This window comes from Scylla paramamosain, chromosome 42 (assembly GCF_035594125.1).
Source record: "Scylla paramamosain isolate STU-SP2022 chromosome 42, ASM3559412v1, whole genome shotgun sequence".
NCBI lineage: Eukaryota > Metazoa > Arthropoda > Malacostraca > Decapoda > Portunidae > Scylla > Scylla paramamosain.
In genome coordinates, this window is record NC_087192.1 from 1,966,844 (window position 1) to 1,987,882 (window position 21,039).

The 21,039-nt window shown below is 39.5% G+C and overlaps 1 protein-coding gene across 6 annotated transcripts; it reads right to left on the reverse strand.

Moving 5' to 3' along the window:
- Positions 1–1,118: 1,118 nt before the first annotated feature.
- LOC135093331 (uncharacterized) lies at positions 1,119–17,849 on the reverse strand. 6 transcript variants are annotated; one of them, XM_063992522.1, is made up of 12 exons: positions 17,072–17,847; positions 13,560–13,770; positions 13,023–13,170; positions 11,690–11,812; positions 9,065–9,108; positions 8,623–8,736; positions 8,122–8,183; positions 7,478–7,539; positions 6,333–6,459; positions 4,676–4,803; positions 1,906–2,174; positions 1,119–1,269 (listed from the first exon to the last, which is right to left on the reverse strand). In XM_063992522.1, exons 1-11 carry the CDS (start codon positions 17,303–17,305, stop codon positions 2,039–2,041), a joined length of 1,389 nt encoding a protein of 462 aa, XP_063848592.1. In that variant the 5' UTR covers positions 17,306–17,847; the 3' UTR covers positions 1,119–1,269; positions 1,906–2,038. The 6 variants fall into 6 exon arrangements, with proteins under 6 accessions (XP_063848592.1, XP_063848591.1, XP_063848590.1 ...); XM_063992521.1 differs by having other exon boundaries at positions 6,339–6,459; positions 9,065–9,162; positions 17,072–17,843; XM_063992520.1 differs by having other exon boundaries at positions 9,065–9,162; positions 17,072–17,837.
- Between the last annotated feature and the right edge of the window lie 3,190 nt (positions 17,850–21,039).

Consider the following 21,039-nt stretch of genomic DNA (forward strand, 5'->3'; position numbering starts at 1 on the left):
GTATAAGAAAATACACAAAGTCATTACTATAAAAGTACAAACACTTCAGTTTCTTTGACAAAGCAGATGAAGACTAGGAGGAGAGACAGTATTCTAGATATGAGAGTGTAACACAAAAGAAGGGATCAACAGTAATACCCGACATAATTACAGGTGTGATGTGCCAGGCTTGTGAGGCATCCTTCTGCTCTGGACAAAAGAGGGTTTCTGGGTCCAGGCAGTGGACAGTTACTACCTGCGGCTTGCATCCCCGGCCCACACACATGCTTGTGCTCCTGTTCATTCTGTCGTCACAGAATCGCCAAATCGCCACTTCACATGTAACGGTAATTGATCGCTGGAAGTAGATAAGATCACTCATCTCTCTTTTTTCCTGTATCTGTGGCTATCAAGTGGTACGTACAGAAGAATAATTAGAAACATTTCCTTATACTAAAGCAGTACCTGAGTCTCAAATATGATATAAACCCTTAAAATAAAATACAAAATTAAAATTTCTATATCACTGATAACAACATACTTTATCAATCATACCACTGGGAATCTTTCCCATTTACTGTATCCACACTTATATATTTCTAGTTAAAGGTAATCCAAACTCTATCCTTGCATCACCAATGTTCTTCATCCATTCCATCCTAACCTTTCCCAACCCTTGAAAGTGATCAATGCATCACTCATTGCAATGCACTACCTGGGACCCTAATCTTTATGTTTCCTTTCAAACCTGGCTTTCACATAGGTACATTGTCAACAAATACAATCTTTTTATTCACACATATACAAGAAGTGAAAGCCAAAGGAAGATCTGAAGAGAGAGAGAGAGAGAGAGAGAGAGAGAGAGAGAGAGAGAGAGAGAGAGAGAGAGAGAGAGAGAGAGAGAGAGAGAGAGAGAGAGAGAGAGAGAGAGAGAGAGAGAGAGAGAGAGAGAGAGAGAGAGAGAGAGAGAGAGAGAGAGAGAACCTCCACCATAACCAGCTGAAAAACATGATTAAAAAATATTTAGTGCTAGAAAATCTTGAAATGAAAGTTATCTTGAGGTAAAAAGGTAGTTTACTAGCTTAAAAATAAGGGAACTAAGAAGTGAAAAATAATGAGAAAATAGGAAAACCTACCTTTAGGTGCTTTATGTACAAATATGATATATCACATGCAGGCGTCCTCTACTTCAAAGACACCACTATCCACAGGGAATACCCACTTGATTTCACAGTCCTCATTCCATTTCCAGTCCCCTACAAGTGTGCATATTAAGGTGGTGTTGCCACTCTGAGGAACAAAAACACACAAATCAAATTCTCTCTCTCTCTCTCTCTCTCTCTCTCTCTCTCTCTCTCTTGCTTCAATCTCCAGTACCATCCCTGTTTGTAAAGAAAGCCAAACTGATCTATGTGTGCTCTGCACATAAGAATCTACTTTTCCATAAGATAGTAGCTTATCTTTGTTCCTCAGGAAGGCAATGACAGGGTGTTGGCTTGTCCTGCCCACCAGACACTGCCATGCTCCTGCCTACCACCAGAACCAGGTGAGACTCCTCTCAATAAGGTAAGGGAATAAATAATTCCTGAACCTTAACATGTCTACACTGCACATTATCTACTCTCCAACAACAAGAAATCCTTGCCTGTCTCAAGACTTTGAGAATAGAAAAATAAGAAAACAAAAGCTTTCACCAATCCCTGTAATGTAAATTTTTCACACAGCAGCAATGTGGACTCAAAATAAAATGACATAAAGACATGACGACAATATGAACAATCTCATTGTTTATCTCTCAGAAATGAAAATTCCTCATACAAAGACTCTAGCTCCCTAAGAATGGCACAAGGCCCCTTATCTTTACACAGGATGATGGACAAATCCAGCAATCCCTGCAGAGCACGGCCCCTGGTGCCCATACCTAACCTTGTTCACAGCAGCACTGGGCGGCTGCACCACCACCACCAGGCGAGGGTCACCATCCACCACCACTGATTGTTGAGTGCTGGTGTTGCCCTGGCTGACTTCCACACTGAATTTTCCCCAGTCCAGGTCAGGATCATATCCCTCCCGCCTTAAGCGTGATGGTGCAAATTGTGTTGTTGGTACAGATGTTATTATAGGAACAAGTAGTGTCTATGGAGTCATCTTTCTCAAGCCAGGAAGTCATTACTTTGTCATGGTAATAGCCATAGCTGGAAAGACATTTAGGGATCAGCCAAGTATTTTGAAAAATAATAAGTATTCAGTATCATTCCCTAACTTCTTGGTTTTGTTAAATGAGACATACTATCATGTCACTTGGCAAAAGGTGAACATGTATGAAAAATACAAAAGGAAAATTCCCTGAATTCTGATTTTGTCATGATTAATTATTACAAAGTCAGAAAATCAATGGGAATATTCCTCACATATTCATAACCAGTGTCTTCTGCTTTTCAATAACACTTCAACAACAATACCATTAAGGTTATATAGCTTTTCTCCAAAATATGTAATTCAACACAGCTACTGACTGCCACATCCAACATGGTGCTAAGAAGAGCGTATCATACTAAACAGATGCTTTGCAGTGTTGCCATCTAGTGTATCGCTTACTGTTCTGCTAAAAGGAATCAACCTTTTAGCCTGTGTCAATAAGCTAAACTCCAAAGCCAAATCCTGAAAATAAAACCAACACTGTTCAACTTGAATGGAAAAGATACAAATAAAAGGACTCCAACTCCACCAAAAGTTAACAAAAAATTTTTACTATAGTCCATTAATTTTTAGCCTGCAACTGGAGACTTAGCCACTTTTGTAACCTTGTCACTCATTGCAGTGCCTTTTGCCTCAGCATTACATGGTCTGTGGCTCAGTCACCCTGTCTCCTGCTTAGGGCTAATGCCAGCCTCTAAACACTACAAGTTTTATTCCTCTTTTTTTCTGTCTCTTTTGTGTAATACTGACTCACTAGATAGAAGATTAACAGTAGATTCCATGTGTTAAAACAAAGATAAAACTGACAAAGAATAACTGAGATAATGTGAGCTGAAATTAAGGAGTTGAAAATGCTTACACGGCTTTATGTCCTATGCTGCTTTTTTTCATGGCATCTTCATGACATGGACATGTAAAACATGAACCCTAAAAGGAAATGAAAAGAAAAGTTAGAAGTTGCAGAGATGTAGTTCATAAGAAGACTGAGGAGGATCTCATGGAAAGAAAGAGTAACAAATGAAGAAGTGTTGCATAGTGCTGGGGTAGTGAGACAGTTACTGAATTGTGTCAGAAAACAATTGATGTTCTTGGGTCACATACTGAGACAGAGAGGATTGGAAAGGGATTGTCTATTAGAAAGAGTGGCAGGAAGGTGAACAAGAGGATGTCAGAAAATAAAATTCCTGGACAGCTTGTTGGACATCAGGGGAAGGTACAGCATGCTGGAGACTGTAAGGATGGCAGATGAGAAGGAAAGGTGGATGTCCACGATCGCCAACGTCACAAGACCAGCACTTCAGTATTGGTAACTTCACACCATAAAACAGTATGTAATAGAAGAAGTTCTCCTGAACATAATGGTGTTATCAATTTTCAGATAAGGTGGAGAGCCAGGGTCGTAGACAGTTTTTATTTCAGGATCCTGGTGCAAGGCAACAACAGCTGTGTGTTTTTGTCCTTATGTCATTGAGCTGCTGCTGACTTGCACCTTCAGTTTAGGAGAAAGAAATTTCTTACCACCCTTCCATTCCACCTTTTCTAAAATTTGATACTATGTTCACAAGAACTTTATCCCATACTACTAATTTTAGTTATATCATAATAATTCTATTAAAAATAGGATAGTACTATAACCATTTTCAACTCTGTAACTTTAACTCACATTATCTTGTTTCTTCTTTGTCAATTCTAACTTTGTTTTAACACATACATAATCAACTACTGTTATTTTGTCTAATGTTCAATAAACCAAGCAAGTATTGCACAAAATAAAGGAGACAGAGGGAAGACCATTGAAAACTGTAACATGGAGTGGCCAGTGTCTGGATTAAGTGGGAGACAGGCTGAGTGACCCACATAGCAATCAACAGTGAATTTACATGAGCCACTGTCCAATCAGTGATAGTTACAAAAGTAGCTAAAGATACAGTTGCAAGTTAGGAGTGAATGAACTATAGAAGAGGAACCATAAATTGGCAGGAAGGTGCCAAGATGTGTCCTTCCTGGTCACACTTTTCTAACTTTACCTGAAAGTTGATGGGCCAGTACTATGTGATGCATAAACTAAAGTTGTAATTATTCATGAAAAAGTTAAAGGTAAACTCATATAACAAGATATTGGTTTATTATCATTATCAAGAGTTACCTCTCATCATCATTTTGTTTGGACTAAAGGAGGTGCCAGATCATCAACTGTAAATAAATTAGTGGTGTAAATGTGCATACAAACATGAATGAAGCAGTCAGTAGGTCATATATGGATGTTGTTTCTTTTTGAAAAAACTAAGAATTTGCTGTTTGGATGACACCTCATGTTGAAGAGCTGAACCGTTACTATAACTTAGTTTTGTATCACTCAGAGCAACCTGACATGTGGCTGGCTCACTTTGGGATCTCTGAGAACAGCTTCTACACTATAAATAATGGCATCCTACATACAATCAAACCTTAGAGCTACAGACCAGCTTTTTTGTGATAAGCAGAAAAAGTGTCTCACCATGACTCTACTTCACTGTTGAATATTTGGTGCTGCCCAATGAAGAAGGACACATTGACAGGAAGCAATGATGTATACACTGTGCACTTCAGCACCAGGTTTCCTTCTTCCACGGATTTGTTGAGTGGCTGTAGGTGAAAACTTGAATTGCATTTATCTGTGTCAAAGTCATCTCACAGACAGGAAGAGATGGCACAGATTATGTATTTTGCAAACAAAGAATATATAAAAATAATAACAATAATGATAAAGGATTTATTGATAATGGCTGCCATGAGGCAGAAAAGTATAAATGGAAGAGAAAAAAGTGGATGATTACATATTGCAAATTAAGCAATGGCATCTTGGAAAAACTCTGTTTACAAGGATTAGTTTTGATTTATTATTGACAAGTTGTACTACTGTAGCAATGAGGTTGTTTTTACATTAATATTAGCACTATTGTGGCGTCTTATGCATATAATTCTCAAGCTGAAAATCACGAGTCCTTTCAGTAAGTGACTTCTAGCTTCATGAGGGCACACTATACAGCAGCCAATCTGCCTCAATACAATCACTACAAAAGCCATGCAAGGGATGCAAAAGAAATTAATACCTACATCAAAGCACAGGAGAACTTTATATTAGCTAGTGTGTAGTTTATTTTGCAAAACATTATTTTATTTGTGGGAGGAAGTAATCTTAAATGAAAGCAACAACCCAAACCATTGCATATAAAGATTAAAGACAAAGCACTGAGGTCTTCAATGTTTACAAAGCTAGCAATACAAGTGCAACTGCTGCAAACTACTGAGGATCCTGTTATTTCTGTCTTTGGAGCTCAACAGCTCTATTTATGGCTGTCACAGTAGAGTGCTGAAAACTTGCAACTGCTGAAAAAAAAAAAAAAGAACCTTTGCTCAGATGGAACAAGTAGTCTTTACAGCAGATAACCCAGGCTGTCAGCGTTGCTTCCAGGGCTATTTGTTATCTCAAAAGTGACAGCTGTCTCACTATTGGTTTGGTTCATCAACAGAAAGATGAAAGTTGCATAAAGAACAGTTTCCCTGGGCTGACAGTCTTCTCAAACATGGCAGAAGTCTACTAGTTGTGGGATGGCCAGAAGTAGACCTCTGTAAAGCTCCAAAGGCAGCTAAATTGGTAGAAATAATTAATTGCTCAAGGTTAGCAACAGGTGTGCTCATGTTGGCACCTTTGTGAGTGGTAAAGACCTGAATGCTTTCCTTCCATGTGGGCATATATATATATATATTAAAATGTCACTGTGTCTAGAAGGGTATTGCCCCATGTTCTCTCTAAGAGACTTATCCTTATAGAAAACTAAGTCTTATGAATGTGTGGTGTAACAAAAACTGAAAACCAGAAATTATTCTAGATGGAGGAAGGAAGCCATGTAGTGACTGTGAATACAAAACCCAAAAAATTATCTTGGGACTTGATGATCACTATGGTCTCAACATATACTGTAAGTGCTGTCCTAATGTTCTGATCAAGGGCTCAACCTCTACCTGGTTACTGCCTTTCATGTCTAAAAATCTATTTTGCCTTCAGATAAATATGTCACTGCTTTTATGGAAAGCCCAAGGAAGGAGTAATACTCAGCTTTATAACAAATAACTCATTTAGTTACATTTTTGTCAAATAACAGTATACTCACACCGACCCAAAGAAAATCTTGCTTGGGGAGGCTGAGGTTGACAGAAGACTTCAGTACAGCTTCCCACTGGCTCTTCTCAGGGAGGCAGTTTCTCTGATACTTGTTCATTGCGAAGTGAAACTCCTTACTATTTTGTTTAAGATGAGTAATAATATTAGAGCAACATAAAAGTGAAGGAACCTCTCATGCAAGAGGTATCAACTGAAATTGTGAATTAAGCTAAACATTTCAATATACATTCTATGAACGCTTAAGACAATGACATCAGAAAAAATTGGAGTGTCACATATACTTGATGAAATGTTCACCACTGAACTGAGGTATAGATGCATTTTAGCCTCTGAATGCTGAATAATATTCTAAAGAAGTTAGGAATGGGCATGCTTAATTAAGCCCTATGGATAAGATGGACAAACACACACACACACACACACACACACACACACACACACACACACACACACACACACACACACACACACACACACACACACACACACACACACACACTCTCTTCACATATGCCAGTCATCTGAATAGAAGGATGAGAGGCTAACCAGGTATAATTAAGATCACAATGACTAACCATACATCCTTGCCTTATGTAAAAGATTAAGAAATCTTTTACAAACAGCATCTCAAGGCAATGTCCTAACAACTCAATGTTCATGCCTGCCATATACACTCTGGTCCAGCCTCTACTGGTGGCTGGAAAGTGGGTGGAGCTAAAACAATGTGGCATGTGTAGGTTTGTTTCTCTATCTAGGATGGCTTCATGCAATAAGAGGAAAAATCAGAGGTGGAATTTTGTGGAAAGAGAGAGTGAGGAGTAGGGGTTTTGATGATGAGAAAGAAGTAGAGAAGATGAGGGAGTGCAGAGAGTGTGAAAGGTGTGTGGTGACTACTTGGCAAGCTGTAGCAGGAGCAATTGAGGGCCACCTCATAGTGGTTCCACAGTGATACTTTGGTCTTCAGAAACAGGAAGGTTTTATCCAGCTGCCTGTATTGTGTGTGTGGAGTTCACCAAGCCACAGCAACCCCACCCAGTTTTTGATGTCTGAGGACTAAACCAAAGAGTGTAAGGCTGATGGTAACCCCTGCCATTCACATACTTGATGGATGATCAATACAACTTAATAGCTCACCTGTTATCCTCATAGCTGGCATTCACCATTGTGATGCAGGCTTCCCTCAGCAGCTCCTTGACCTGACGAATACAACATAATCTTTGATGCATTTGAAATCTAGGGAGTGGCCCTCTCACTTATGGTTCAACACATTCATTGGATTGACATTTAAAAAAGAAACTTTAAGGAAGTTGAGAATCATAAATATTGACCTTATATATATATATATATATATATATATATATATATATATATATATATATATATATATATATATATATATATATATATATATATATATATATATATATATATATATATATATATATATATATATATAATGTTCCTTTGAGCAGACTTTAAAAAAACAGTGTCAGCATTCCTACAGTGAACAAGTGATAGGTGATTAACAGCAGTTTATTAGTTGAATATATCAAAATATGTTCTTCAACTGATCACTGAACACATACAGCAGGCATATCAGCCCGGAAAACAAATTTTCTTCTGCCTTTGATTCCTTAAAATATCCTCTAACAGATTAGAGTCATTTATTTGCTCATGACCTTTCTGGCAAACTTAATGATACAAAGTCTGTTTTCCTTATCTTTCCCATCCTACTATTCTGCAAAGAGGATTCATATGCAAGGCAGAGAGCCACTCACCTGGTCTAGGGGGAAGTGGTGGGGGCTTTCCACAAGCTGCACGGTCACGTCCACCAGCTGGGCTGCGGCAGCGGCAGCGAGAGAAAGGGGTGGTGGTGGTGGTAGTGGAAGAAGGGGAAGGGAAAGGGGAGGGGAGGGGAGGGGAGGGGAGGGGAGGGAAGGGGAGGGGAGGAGGAGGAGGAGGAGGAGGACATGATCTGGTGAATTGCATCCACTTATTTTACATTTAATAGTAATCATTACAAGTCCATCAAGATCTGCCCCTAATTTCAGTTATCAGTAGAAATCAAGTAGAATATTCCATCAAAATGAGATGCACATAAATATTCTATTAAATTAAGAGAAAACATCAGAATATTCCACTAAAATGAATGTGATCATTTAATTCCATGACAAACACCAAGCACCACCACCTTGTGACTTCAGCAGCTGAGTCTATTTGAGTTTCAATGAGTCTAAATTCATAACTATGACACAGCTACCTTCCCATCACCCACTCACCTCGAGGGATGCAGTGTGTGGAGTTGTGTAGCACCAGGTGTGGGGGACATAGGCAGTGTGGCTCCTTCACTAAGGAACACAAGTGGCTGCACTCCAATCCCATTTCTCTACAAGCTTGAAAAGGAATCATATGTCAGGCCATTTTTTAAACTTATAATTCTCTTCCTTTAAGGCTTCAAGAAACAGAGAGAGAGAGAGAGAGAGAGAGAGAGAGAGAGAGAGAGAGAGAGAGAGAGAGAGAGAGAGAGAGAGAGAGAGAGAGAGAGAGAGAGAGAGAGAGAGAGAGAGAGAGAGAGAGAGAGAGAGAGAGAGAGAGAGAGAGAGAGAGAGAGAGAGAGAGAGAGAGAGAGAGAGAGAGAGAGAGAGAGAGAGAGAGAGAGAGAGAGAGAGAGAGAGAGATTGTTGCCATTGTTTTTATGTCAGCAGTGTTTGGTTCCCTCACCTGATGACTGCAGAGGCTGGCCACTGGATATGTGATGTTCACACCTGTAGCCAAAGTGATTCTTGTCACACATACACTTGATGCTGCCTCTGTAGTACCTGCAAAGAAGAGCTACCTACCTGTCAAACAGCTAACTACGTATGATAACTTCTCTCCCCCGCCTGGTTCATAACACTTGCAAAAACCACACTGTGTAACAAAATTTTAACTTTTTTTGCCTTTGGTCAATAAATGTTATTTCCTAATTGCTTTTAACTAGAAATCAATGAAAATGACAATTATTCTTTCAAGACACTTATCCACCAATTTTTGACCACTGCTTTGACCCCTTTATGGGACTGGCATTTCAGTGGGCATTTTTTTTTATTAGATTTTTGTTGCCCTTGGCCAGTATCCTTCCTACATAAAAAAAAAAAACTTTGTTTTTTTTCTGATCTGGACAGCAATGTTTTGAAACTAACCTGCTATCATATATCCAGACCTTATGTCATACACTGCACCAGTGCCACACTGCTCTGAGGTGCCCATACCCACTCCTCCAAAGAGAAAGCAGCAGTTTTTAGAAAGAAAAACAGTTCAGAAGATAAAGTCAATGATCCAGATTTCAGAGGTGCAAATGAGAAGAGAAACCATTACTACCCCAACCAAAATGACATTAACAACCTGATCAGAGATCTTGGTCTTACAAAGTCCAATGCTGAGCTTTTGATGTCGAGACTCAAGCAGTAGAATTTGTTAGATGAAAGTGTGAAAATATCTGGTCAGAGAAAACATCACCAGCATTTTTCAAGCTTTTTTACTCGTCAAGATGAGCTTTATTTTTGCCACAATGTGACCAGTCTGTCTGAAGCAGTTTGAATCACCTGTTACCCCAACAAGTGGCACCTCTTCATCAACAGTTTGTGAAGGAGCCTCAAAGCAATGCTGCTTCATAAAAGGAACATGTATCCATCTCTTCCCCTCACTCACTCTGTCAGCTCAAAGAGGAACACAATAGTGTCAACATCTTGCTAGGTGCCTTGAAATATGAAGAGTACAGTTGGGAGGTTATTGGAAACATCAAAATGACGGCCTTCTTGATGGGTCTCCAAGGCAGCTTTATGAAGTTTCCTTGTTATCTTTGCCTTTGGGACAGCAGGCACACTGTGGCACACTACCACAAGAAGGACTGGCCACAGTGGAGTGAGTTTAATTTTGGAAAGAACATCAAATGGTAGCCATTATTGGATACCAGAAAGGTAGTGTTTCCTCCACTGCCCTTAAAATTGGGCCTTATGAAATAATTTTTCAAAGCTCTAGATAAGGGGTCTGCAGCTTTCAAGTATCTTTTGTCTGTGGCAAAAGTAGATGCCAGTGTCTTCATCAGTCCACAAATAAGTCATGGAGTGCAAGGAGTTCCCCAAGAAGCTTATTAGGATGGAGAAAGCAGCATGGAACAGCTTTGTCACAGTGGTTTTTGGCTTCTTGAGGAATCACAAAGCTGAAACCTAGTGGAACTTGTTGAGGCCTTGGTGAGAAACTATGGCAAGATGTGTTGCAGGATGTCCCTCAAAATCCATATCCTTGATGCTCATTTTGATAAATTTATGAACATGGAGGCATACTCTGAGGAGCAAGGCGAGCACTTCCACCAGGATGTACTTGAATTTGAACACCGCTACCAAGGGTCACATAATGAAAACATGATGGGAGACTATATTTGGTGGCTGAGCTGTGAAAGTAATTTACAGTATAAGCATAAATCAAGGAAAACTACTAATTTCTAATGTTTTATTGTCTCACTTGTGTAATCCTAGAATAAATAAAAGCTACTTTTATATCATATATCATTTTGTTTCTACTTTGTGCAAATAAGAGTTCAAATTCGCCACTTTCTCCCAATGGGAATAGGTAAATTTCATAAATATCATTATCCTGGCCACAAAAACAAAGTTTAGAAATAAATATCAGTACTTTTCCATGTTTTCTATGCACAAGCAAATAGAAGATAACGGTTGTTGCCCAAGGACAAAAATCATGTTACACAGTGAATTATTGATATAATTATCATGTAATCATATATGCATAGGAAATGATCATCATTACTATTGCTGTATGATTTTATGCAACATTACCTGCCTATTACTACTGTGATACATGAGCAGTTAGTGTTCAAAGTGAGATCACCATAAGAAACCTGCATAGGCACATAGAATACACCTAGTGGAATGAAGGGACTCAGTGGGGTGGATATGTATATGGAGACAATAACAAAAATGTAAGCCAAGTCCACTACAAATGACGTAGAACACAAGTGGTGGGGTGACATGGTGCATGAATACACCGTCAGTAAATAACACATATCTGTATTCCTTATGAGCTTGGCTGTCAGTCTTTTGCATGTTACAGACATAAATGGACAGGAAAAATAAATAACATACAGGATCAATTACATACCAAGGGGGCAGACTGAACTTTTTAAAGACCTATGAAAAAATTGAGGGAGAGATATTTGAATGACATTGAATACAACAGAAATATAAATATCAACTAAGGAAAAAAAATAATAAAATGGACATAATAGTTACCACTAGAGTGTAACTTAGATGTAGTTACAGTATACTATCTAGGTAAATGCACACTCACCTGCATTCTCCGTGTGTACTGCAGAGGTTGTTGCGATTGTGTGCGTGGCATTCTCCTCCCCACTGACAGTTGCTGCCATAGGCGTCACCCACACACTGGCACTTGAAGGTGAATAGTCTTGACCTGATTGGAATACGGAGAAAGAACGAAAATAACTCTTGAAAATTTGGTGACACACACACACACTCACCTGAACGAGAGAATACCAGTTTAAATCAGAGAAAGAAAAACAAGTCCTGAAAACTGTCAAGGTAAACAACGAAGAATGGGTTGCGAAACGCTGAGACTGTTCGCACAAAAGAGGAAACATTCTTTTTTTTTTTTCATTTAATAAAAAAAAAAAGTTCTCGTGACGCCGAAACACTCTAAAGTCACGCAAAACACTTCAAAACGTATACTGATTCTTTCTCCTTTATAAACGAGAATATTTTTTAAAATCTGCACAAAAGTTAAAATATGCATTTACTGCTACGTACAGCACACCTGTGTACGCTTGTATTGTATACTGCTCCGTTAGATTAATGTGTATAAGGTATTATTCGTATCTGCGTATGTTTGTATGTATAGCTAAATCCTTCTTCTAAAAGTTATATTATGTATTAACTGAGAGAGAGAGAGAGAGAGAGAGAGAGAGAGAGAGAGAGAGAGAGAGAGAGAGAGAGAGAGAGAGAGAGAGAGAGAGAGAGGAGAGAAGAGGAGAGAGAGAGAGAGAGAGAGAGGGGGGGAGGAGGGGAAGTGGCGGGGAGCACTTTGTTGTGTTGCGAGACGGGGTACTCGTGGGTGGGTCAAGAGCGCCTGCCACCACGCAAACCTGACTCAATACTGTTACGTTCTTCCGAAAATAGATTCATGTAACGGCCACAATACAGCAGTGATAACTGCGTTCGCGGCTGTGACTGTAGTAACTGTAACAGGTGTACTTACTGCAGTACAGGACGAGGAACGTAAGACAGATAAATTAAACACTTTTACCCCTCAGGGAAGTGTTTACCGAAATAATGACGTGAAAGGATTTAACATTAATAAACTACGATCACAAATTACTTATGTATACAAAAAGTTTGTTCCTATTATCGCTAACAAAGATTGGGAGGGCAAACATGATTACTGTTCAGAGAGAGAGAGAGAGAGAGAGAGAGAGAGAGAGAGAGAGAGAGAGAGAGAGAGAGAGACTCCTCTGAGACAAACACGTAGTCACTGATAAAATGAGTCTGACACACACACACACACACACACACACACACACACACACACACACTCTCTCTCTCTCTCTCTCTGAAAACCACAACAAATATAACACCACCACCACCAACAACGAGATCGCGAGACCCACCGGTTTGCCTCAGGGATCAACACTGGGTAGCCATTGAAGCTGCACATGTCAAGGTTGGAGATGTTTACTCCGTCAGCAATGAGGGCGGGTTCGCCCGTTCGTCGGCGCTCAAAAGTGATGTTGAAGATGGGTCTCTTGGCGTAAGGACCTGACAGGAGGGAATGAAAGGAAAGGAGGGGCATAACAACACGCGTCAGCCAGTAAAATGCCAGGTCTTCATAACATAAAATAGGACAAACAGATCAACCTGTATCCATGTATTGATAATGCAAATAACAAACAGTTTTGATTCAATTGTAATTCTCTCAATCACTTATGAGAGCAAATAATCGCTAGAAATCCCCCCACCCGCTCTCTCTCTCTCTCTCTCTCTCTCTCTCTCTCTCTCTCTCTCTCTCTCTCTCTCTCTCTCTCTCTCTCTCTCATTAACGTGTAATACTTGTTACTGTTCATATCCTCATAGTTTTTCCCTTACTACTGTCTTCTCCACCTTTTGTAATCTGACTTCCTCATTCCCTCAGCATGTTGACTGCTTACCATGTGTTTGGAGGACAGGACGAGGCTTGGTCAGGACCGTGATGTTGAGGACCCCGTCTTCACTCCACGATCTGAAGCTGAGGTTGCGTAACTCGTCAGGGAGGCACCGTATCGGGTAGTCGTCCAAGCAGTAGCTCTCGATGGCGTAGTCGTCGGCAACGTAGAAGTAGTTGTCATGTAAGTCATAGAAAACACTCTGACACACCCGTACCTGTCATAAACACTGCTATATATTCACTGGATCTTAATTGTAAGGTAAAAAAAAAATAATAATAAATAAATAAATAAATAAATAAATAAATAAATAAATAAACAAGAATTATTAAAATAACCTTAACCTACTTAATTTCGAGACCCACTTACCTATTTATTTCTGGGCTTTTTTTTTTTTTTCAAACCGTGATCCACACAATGAAAGGATCAGCGGTGAAATTAAAAGAATTATATTAACATAGACATAGCCTAAACTATCCCTGGAATGAAATTGTTAATGTTATTTGTTCTTACTTGCGAAGTTATTTTACGTGCGTGAAAGCGCTGTGTGACTTATCGTTGTCAATAAGCATGACAGGGAAGATACAAAAGTGTATATACAACACACACACACACAGCCCACCACCACCACCACCACCACCACCACCACAACAACAACAACAACAACATAAGAAAAAAAACGAAGAAAGGAAGAATAGAGGAGGGAAGGAAAGAAGGAAGAAAGAATGAAGATAAAAAAGTAAAAAAAAAAAAGAAAAAAGAAAGTGCGTTCCTCCCAACACAATTCTTAAAAAAAAAAAAAAAAAAAAAACTAAATCATCCATTTGCGGCAGGCCAGTGGGTCACATATTACTGGTGGCATCTCAAAAGTGGCTCTGTGGTTCTGACAGTCCTGGCACACTCATAAAATGGACGGAGAGACCCAAAGAAAATAAAAATTACTTTTATAGTTTCTACTTCCTGTTAAGTAAGATCATATAGTACGTAAATACTTAATTCACGTGTCACGGTGAACCTACGGATAATAAGAAAGAGGACGAAAAGGTGAGATCCCTGGGAATGAACGGAGGTAGAGAGAGGATGAACTGCAAGACACCACGTTCAAGCTGTTATACTCTCGAATGTTATGATGTACTTTACACAAGTACTCTTTTGTGTATGAGAGGCTCTGGTGAAGGGTTACAAAAAGGTCGAAAAAAGACCCAATGAGATGCCAAGAGTATTTATCACCAAGGCTTAATACAATCCATGAGGACCGTGTTTATAAGGAAACTACATAGTTACTCTGATTGATCAGCTGATACAGTTCACCACAGATCTATTCACTTAGTAACAAAACTAATTTTCAGTTGATTACATGAGAGAGAGAGAGAGAGAGAGAGAGAGAGAGAGAGAGAGAGAGAGAGAGAGAGAGAGAGAGAGAGAGAGAGAGAGAGAGAGAGAGAGAGAGAGAGAGAGAGAGAGAGAGAGAGAGAGAGAGAGAGAGAGGGGGGGGGGGGAAAGCATCCTCAATTCTTAACAGTACTTGCAGCAACATCCACTACGTGCCTTCCTCAACACTTACGGGGTGGGGCGCTAAGTCCCTGAGAGTTTTGAGGCGTCAGTAATCTTGTGTTTACCTCTCCCTGTACCCTTGTTTAACAACTCGGACGCTTCCATTTCAAAAGCTACACACAAACACCATAAACGTGTACTTCTTCACATCACGGTACGTATGACATTATTATTTTCTTTCTGTAAACAATAACCTAAGCATCTCACACTCAAGGTCCCACATCATGCCAACAAATGCTTTGGTAGTGGATTGCCATGTTTATTGATGTTAAACGGTGCCATGTTATATAATATTCTCTTCATAATTTTACTCCAACACGTTCTTATTATAAGCCTTAGTAGTAAAATCACCGGTATTTCAATAACACAACTTGCTGTTTTCAAGACAATGAATTAATCGGATTTTAAATTACGTATCATAATTATTTTCTCTTGCGTTGCCACGTTCCTTTCTCTCTCACTCAAACTTTTTTATTCTCACTTCTTTTGCGTACTTTGTAAATAGTACATAGTAAACAGAGAAGCAAATACCTTCATTATAGATAAACATTATATAACAATGCACTAAAACATGTTTAGTCTGCCAGAGTGAGACTGGAGTTATAATAATGCTGCTTATCATCGGCATCCTTCAGCTTCATGATGCACGGTGATTATGTCAGCAAAACGTAAATAACTGGGTGAATGACAACCTGGATTCCTGTGGTTTTCGAAGTACACCCCAAACTGAGACTGCCGGTTTGCAATACAACAATGTCTATGATGATGCACACCAACACACTTCAGATTCTCATGACTTGCACTTCCGCCTGATCCCAGAGTCAAAATTCATGTTGCCGATCCTTTCATTCCTGCAAGGAATTGCTGAACAGATTACTGATCGCAACGTCTTTCAATCTAACTGTGAATGACGGGTAAAGTCATGAATAATTAGTAAGATTCCTTCCCTGGCCTTACTTTTTACATTTTCCCTTCATACATCCACAGAAACCTGAAGATATATATAACATTATATTATAAAGTCAGTAAGAAATGGAATTTATTTTTTTTTCTTTTCTTCTTCCAAGGAAAGCCCTACAGCAGAACGGCAACCGTCAACACTGGCAGGATTAGGCATTTCGTGTATTTCTTGATAAAAAAAAAAAAAAAATCTCAATCTCATCTCATCTCAATAACTCGGTACTGTGTACGATTACATAGGTGAAAAGTAAGAATTAATTTAGTTTTGAAATGCCATTACGCCCAGCCCTGCTTGTGCTGACACTTGCCGCTCAGCAGGTTCTTAATTCTTGTACGTGTGTGTGTGTGTGTGTGTGTGTGTGTGTGTGTGTGTGTGTGTGTGTGTGTGTGTGTGTGTGTGTGTGTGTGTGTGTGTGTGTGTGTGATTTAAACTTAATTTCCTTCCGTACATCACATTTTTTTTTTAAAGTTTCTGTAGAATTATCAATGATGGGAAAAAAAAAATAATAAGGCTGGGAAAGGAGCCTATTATTATCAAACATGGAGCCACAAAGTTAGCCAGACGCTGCCATCAGTAATAGCTTCAAGTTTCCAATATAATAAAAATAAAAACTTCTGAGGCTTTTTTTTTTTTTTTGAAGGCTGTGCGGTAGGAATTCAAGGAAATACATTCATACACACACACACACACATATACGTGTATGTATGAATATATATATATATATATATATATATATATATATATATATATATATATATATATATATATATATATATATATATATATATATATATATATATATATATATATATATATATATATATATAGTACACACACACACACACACACACACACAAGAAAAAGAGTGAAATAGTACATGATATGTAGGAGCAACCAAGTAAACCAAGTATGGCAGCTACCTACAGCCTGGGGCCAGTCTGACATGCGGGGCTCCCACTGCTGGCTCCTAAAATGGAGGCGTCAGTGGGTGGCCGTGCTTTACCTGTGTATCCAGTAGGTAATACTCGTGCAGGTGAAAAGTTATGTTGTGCTGGTTGGCGCTGAAGTGTGCCAGAAAGGTGAAAGGGTAATCCAGCTCGTCACAGCACAGGTTGGGGTCCAGAAATCCCAGCGCGTCGTCAATGCCCACATCAACGATACAAGAGTTACACTGTGTTGTGGCCCCCGGAAGGGCTGCCAGCATCACGGTCCAGGCCAAGTAGTGTTTCAGCGCCATTGGGTTACAATAAGCTGGCCTGGTTTCCGTGCAGTCCCTTCACATCACGAACACTTGCCGCAGTGCTCGGGGGTCCTTGCTTGCCCCAACACACGCCTTGCTGCCACACTCACGGGTCTTCCCCATCGCACTCTTACGTGTCTATCTCGTGGTTTAATGATATCCTCACATCGTACACGTGTTCTTGGCACAGTGGGGTCAGCGCCAAGGAAGGTACATTTCACATGGGATGAAAACGCATCCAAACATACACTCACGGTCCTTCCTCTCTGCCAATCGTCCATCAACTGCGCGGTGCTCCGCTGATCATCGGCCTCCGCGCACCTCCATCCTGACGCTCGCATTCCCGCAAACCAAATTAATTAACTTCTTTAATCAAGTACCACAGATGCAAAAGCATGTCACTGATTAAAATACGATCAAAACAACCTGATGCAAGTCTGGAATAAGCAGTTGCATGTAGTTGGGTCTTCGGCATCAGCCTTGAGGTGCACGTGCACACGCTCCTTGCTACAGCGGTGGCACATTCATTTCAACATTGGTTGGATTATTTCTCACTTTTGAATTGTGTGTTTTGTAGGTATTCTTCCACACTGTCTCCATCCTCTTGATGAGGTTATAGACACCGACTGATTTTTTCTCCTCACGTCATCCAGAGGCACTCTAGGAGAGGTGTTTCCTCAACGAGCATCTGTTCATTCATGGAAACTCAGCTTGCCCTCTTACACCCCCTCCGTTTTTTTTTTTTTTTTTTTTCAATAGTGGCGTAGTAGGTGTGTTTACACTCACCCTCCAATACCGATGAATAAAATATTTCTCTTGCCTTCTAATCCATTAAATAATACCAAAAACCAAGTTTTTCCTCGTTGGGTTTTCCGTATTATCTGTTTATTTTACGTTATCTATAAATAATTACATTTTTTCTTTGTAGCTGATATAGGAAAATATTTATTAGGATTTTTCTTAATAGTCTGTCTCATTTCTTATTGTAAACATTATTCTACACACACACACACACACACACACACACACACACACACAGTCATTCATTCATTCATTCATTCCAAACATTTAGCATGTATGGTACAACATGGGATAAGTGAATGAAGAGATAAATAATAAAGAAAGAAAGGAAGGAAGAAAAGAAAAGAAGAGATAAAAAGATCAATAAGAGAAAGAAGATTCTGTAAACTATGAAAGATTCGTAAGGGCCTCGAAACAGCAAATGCTCGAGACAAGCTTGTTATTGAACCACTAATTCCTGGAGATCAAAACAAACACCTGCACTCATTTCCACACCCAGCCATGATACCAATCAGTGGACTTAGCACACCTCAGCTCCTCCACGCCTTTCGCTCCAGCTGATGTCCTGCAGCTGGTTTACGTACGTAGCTTAGTTCATGCGAGGGAGAAGAGCCACAAACAGTAGCTTAACAGCCCACACTCAATATTCAAGTAATGCCGGGCACAATATTTAATGAAAATGCGTATATATGATGTGTGTTAAGAGTTAGTACCAAAGATGTAATTGTGTGTTAATTCTGTAATGTTCAGAATACATCATCTCCACTTTCCCCATGACATATTTGTTTCCAGGAAAGTAATGCAGATATTCATGAATTATAGAACCTTTCTCTCATCCTTAAAAAAAAAAAAAAAAAACTGCCGGTGAATTCGTCAACATACATGTGAATACATAATTCTTTCAGTGTATTATGTGTTTTGTTCACCTATTCCCTCACTTGCTCCATTGTAGAATGATTTCTTTTCGAGTTTTAAACGAATATAACTAATGAAAGTAATCAGATATATATATATATATATATATATATATATATATATATATATATATATATATATATATATATATATATATATATATATATATATATATATATATATATATATATATATATATATATATATATATATTTTTTTTATTATTTATTTATTTATTTTTTTTTTACAGGCATGTGAAACAACCCTCAATAGCTGTGAGGGTTGACCTCTACCGGTGACTCCGTTGTTGCGTCGCTCTTATTCACTCACTCACTCACTCACTCAGTCAGTCAGTCAAGCACTCACCGATGATCCAGTAAAAACAAGGTGTGTATTACATTCCATAATCTTTACCGACGCCATTTCCAACTGCGTATGTATGACACCACACCATTACTGGTGGCAAATGGCAGTAGTATTAGTGGTGGTAGTGGTAGGAAACTGACAGTGATGGCAGATGCAATAGTAACGGTAGTGACTGACAGCTGTAATAGTAGTAGTAGTAGTAGTAGTAGTAGTAGTAGTAGTAGTAGTAGTAGTAGTAGTAGTAGTAGTAGTAGTAGTAGCAGCAGCAGCAGCAGCAGCAGCAGCAGCAGCAGCAGCAGTAGTAGTAGTAGTAATAATAGTAGTAATAGTAGTAGTAGTAGTAGTAGTAGTAGTAGTAGTAGTACTAGTAGTAGCAGCAGCAGCAGCAGCAGCAGTAGTAGTAGTAGTAGTAGTAGTAGTAACAGTAGTAGTTGTAGTCTGGTCCTCTAGTCCTCGTCGGCTGCCGGTCGCACCTCTCTGCATCACGCCAGCGAGGGAGTGGAAAGTTTACTTTGATTTGTTTCCGATGCATCAGGTTGCGAAGGTTGACTCACTGATGACCCCCGCGACCTCAGGCAACGGCGGCGGCGGTGATGCTGTGGCGGCGTGGGGAGTCTGCTGCCTCAGCCGCCCCCTGCTCCTCACACTGATTGTTCCATCACGCAGCTTGCAAGTCTCCGTTATGGGGAGTGACAGTCAATGAGAGCGGATGATTAGTGAGAGTCGTGGGAGAGGTCCTGACATTGTTGTGATCCAAAGCTACGTAATCGAACTTAACCTTGCATTGCGGTATAAACTGAATGTCACATGGGAGAGGTGTTAATTTTTTGTCTGATACATGCCTTCAGTAACTTAGGTGATATAAAATAACTAAATACTTTGTTAAAAATGTTAGTGGGATTAGATGAAAAAAAGTGTCACGTGTAGAGTTTGTGGAAATGTGGGAAGTGTTGTTATTCCGTAAAGAAAGGAGAATGACGCACGGTGGGGAGTGGGAGAGGACGGGGTGGTGAATGGATACGACAAAGGAAAACAGCAGTAGCAAGGAAGAGAGGAAAGGAGAGCCACGAAGCAGGAAAATGTATAAGAATGAAAATCGAACGTAGCCCCACACGGCGTCTCAAAATCACGAGTAATGCAAGAGTTGACCACTGTCTGCACTCATTCATTCCTATCACTGGTCAACTATGCCCGTTCCTATTTTTCTCCTTACTACTATCTAAATGGTTTCAAAAGAGGATATCAAAAAATCTCCGGTATTTTTTTCTACTTTGACTTTTGAGAGCAGCAAATTGAGTGGGCTTTTTTGTTTTGTTTTTTTGTTCATATTCACTTTTTCTTTTAACCTATTATTCTCATTATTATTTTCATTGCCCCTTGCCCAGCCTCCTTGGCACAATTTTTTTTACAATAACCTCTCTAATATTAAAATTAATATTAATTAGTGATATAGTCAGTGGGAAGCAGCAGCGCGAGACATCTATGCCGCAAGTCATTAATAATTTAAAAGAAAATGCTACAGTATGGTTGACGTGATGCTCTACATTTATCTAGCCACCTGGCTTTGCTGTCTGCTCCCTCTCTCATAAGAACATAAGAAATAAGGGAAACTGCAAGAAGCCATCAGGTCTACACGTGGCAGTCCCTGT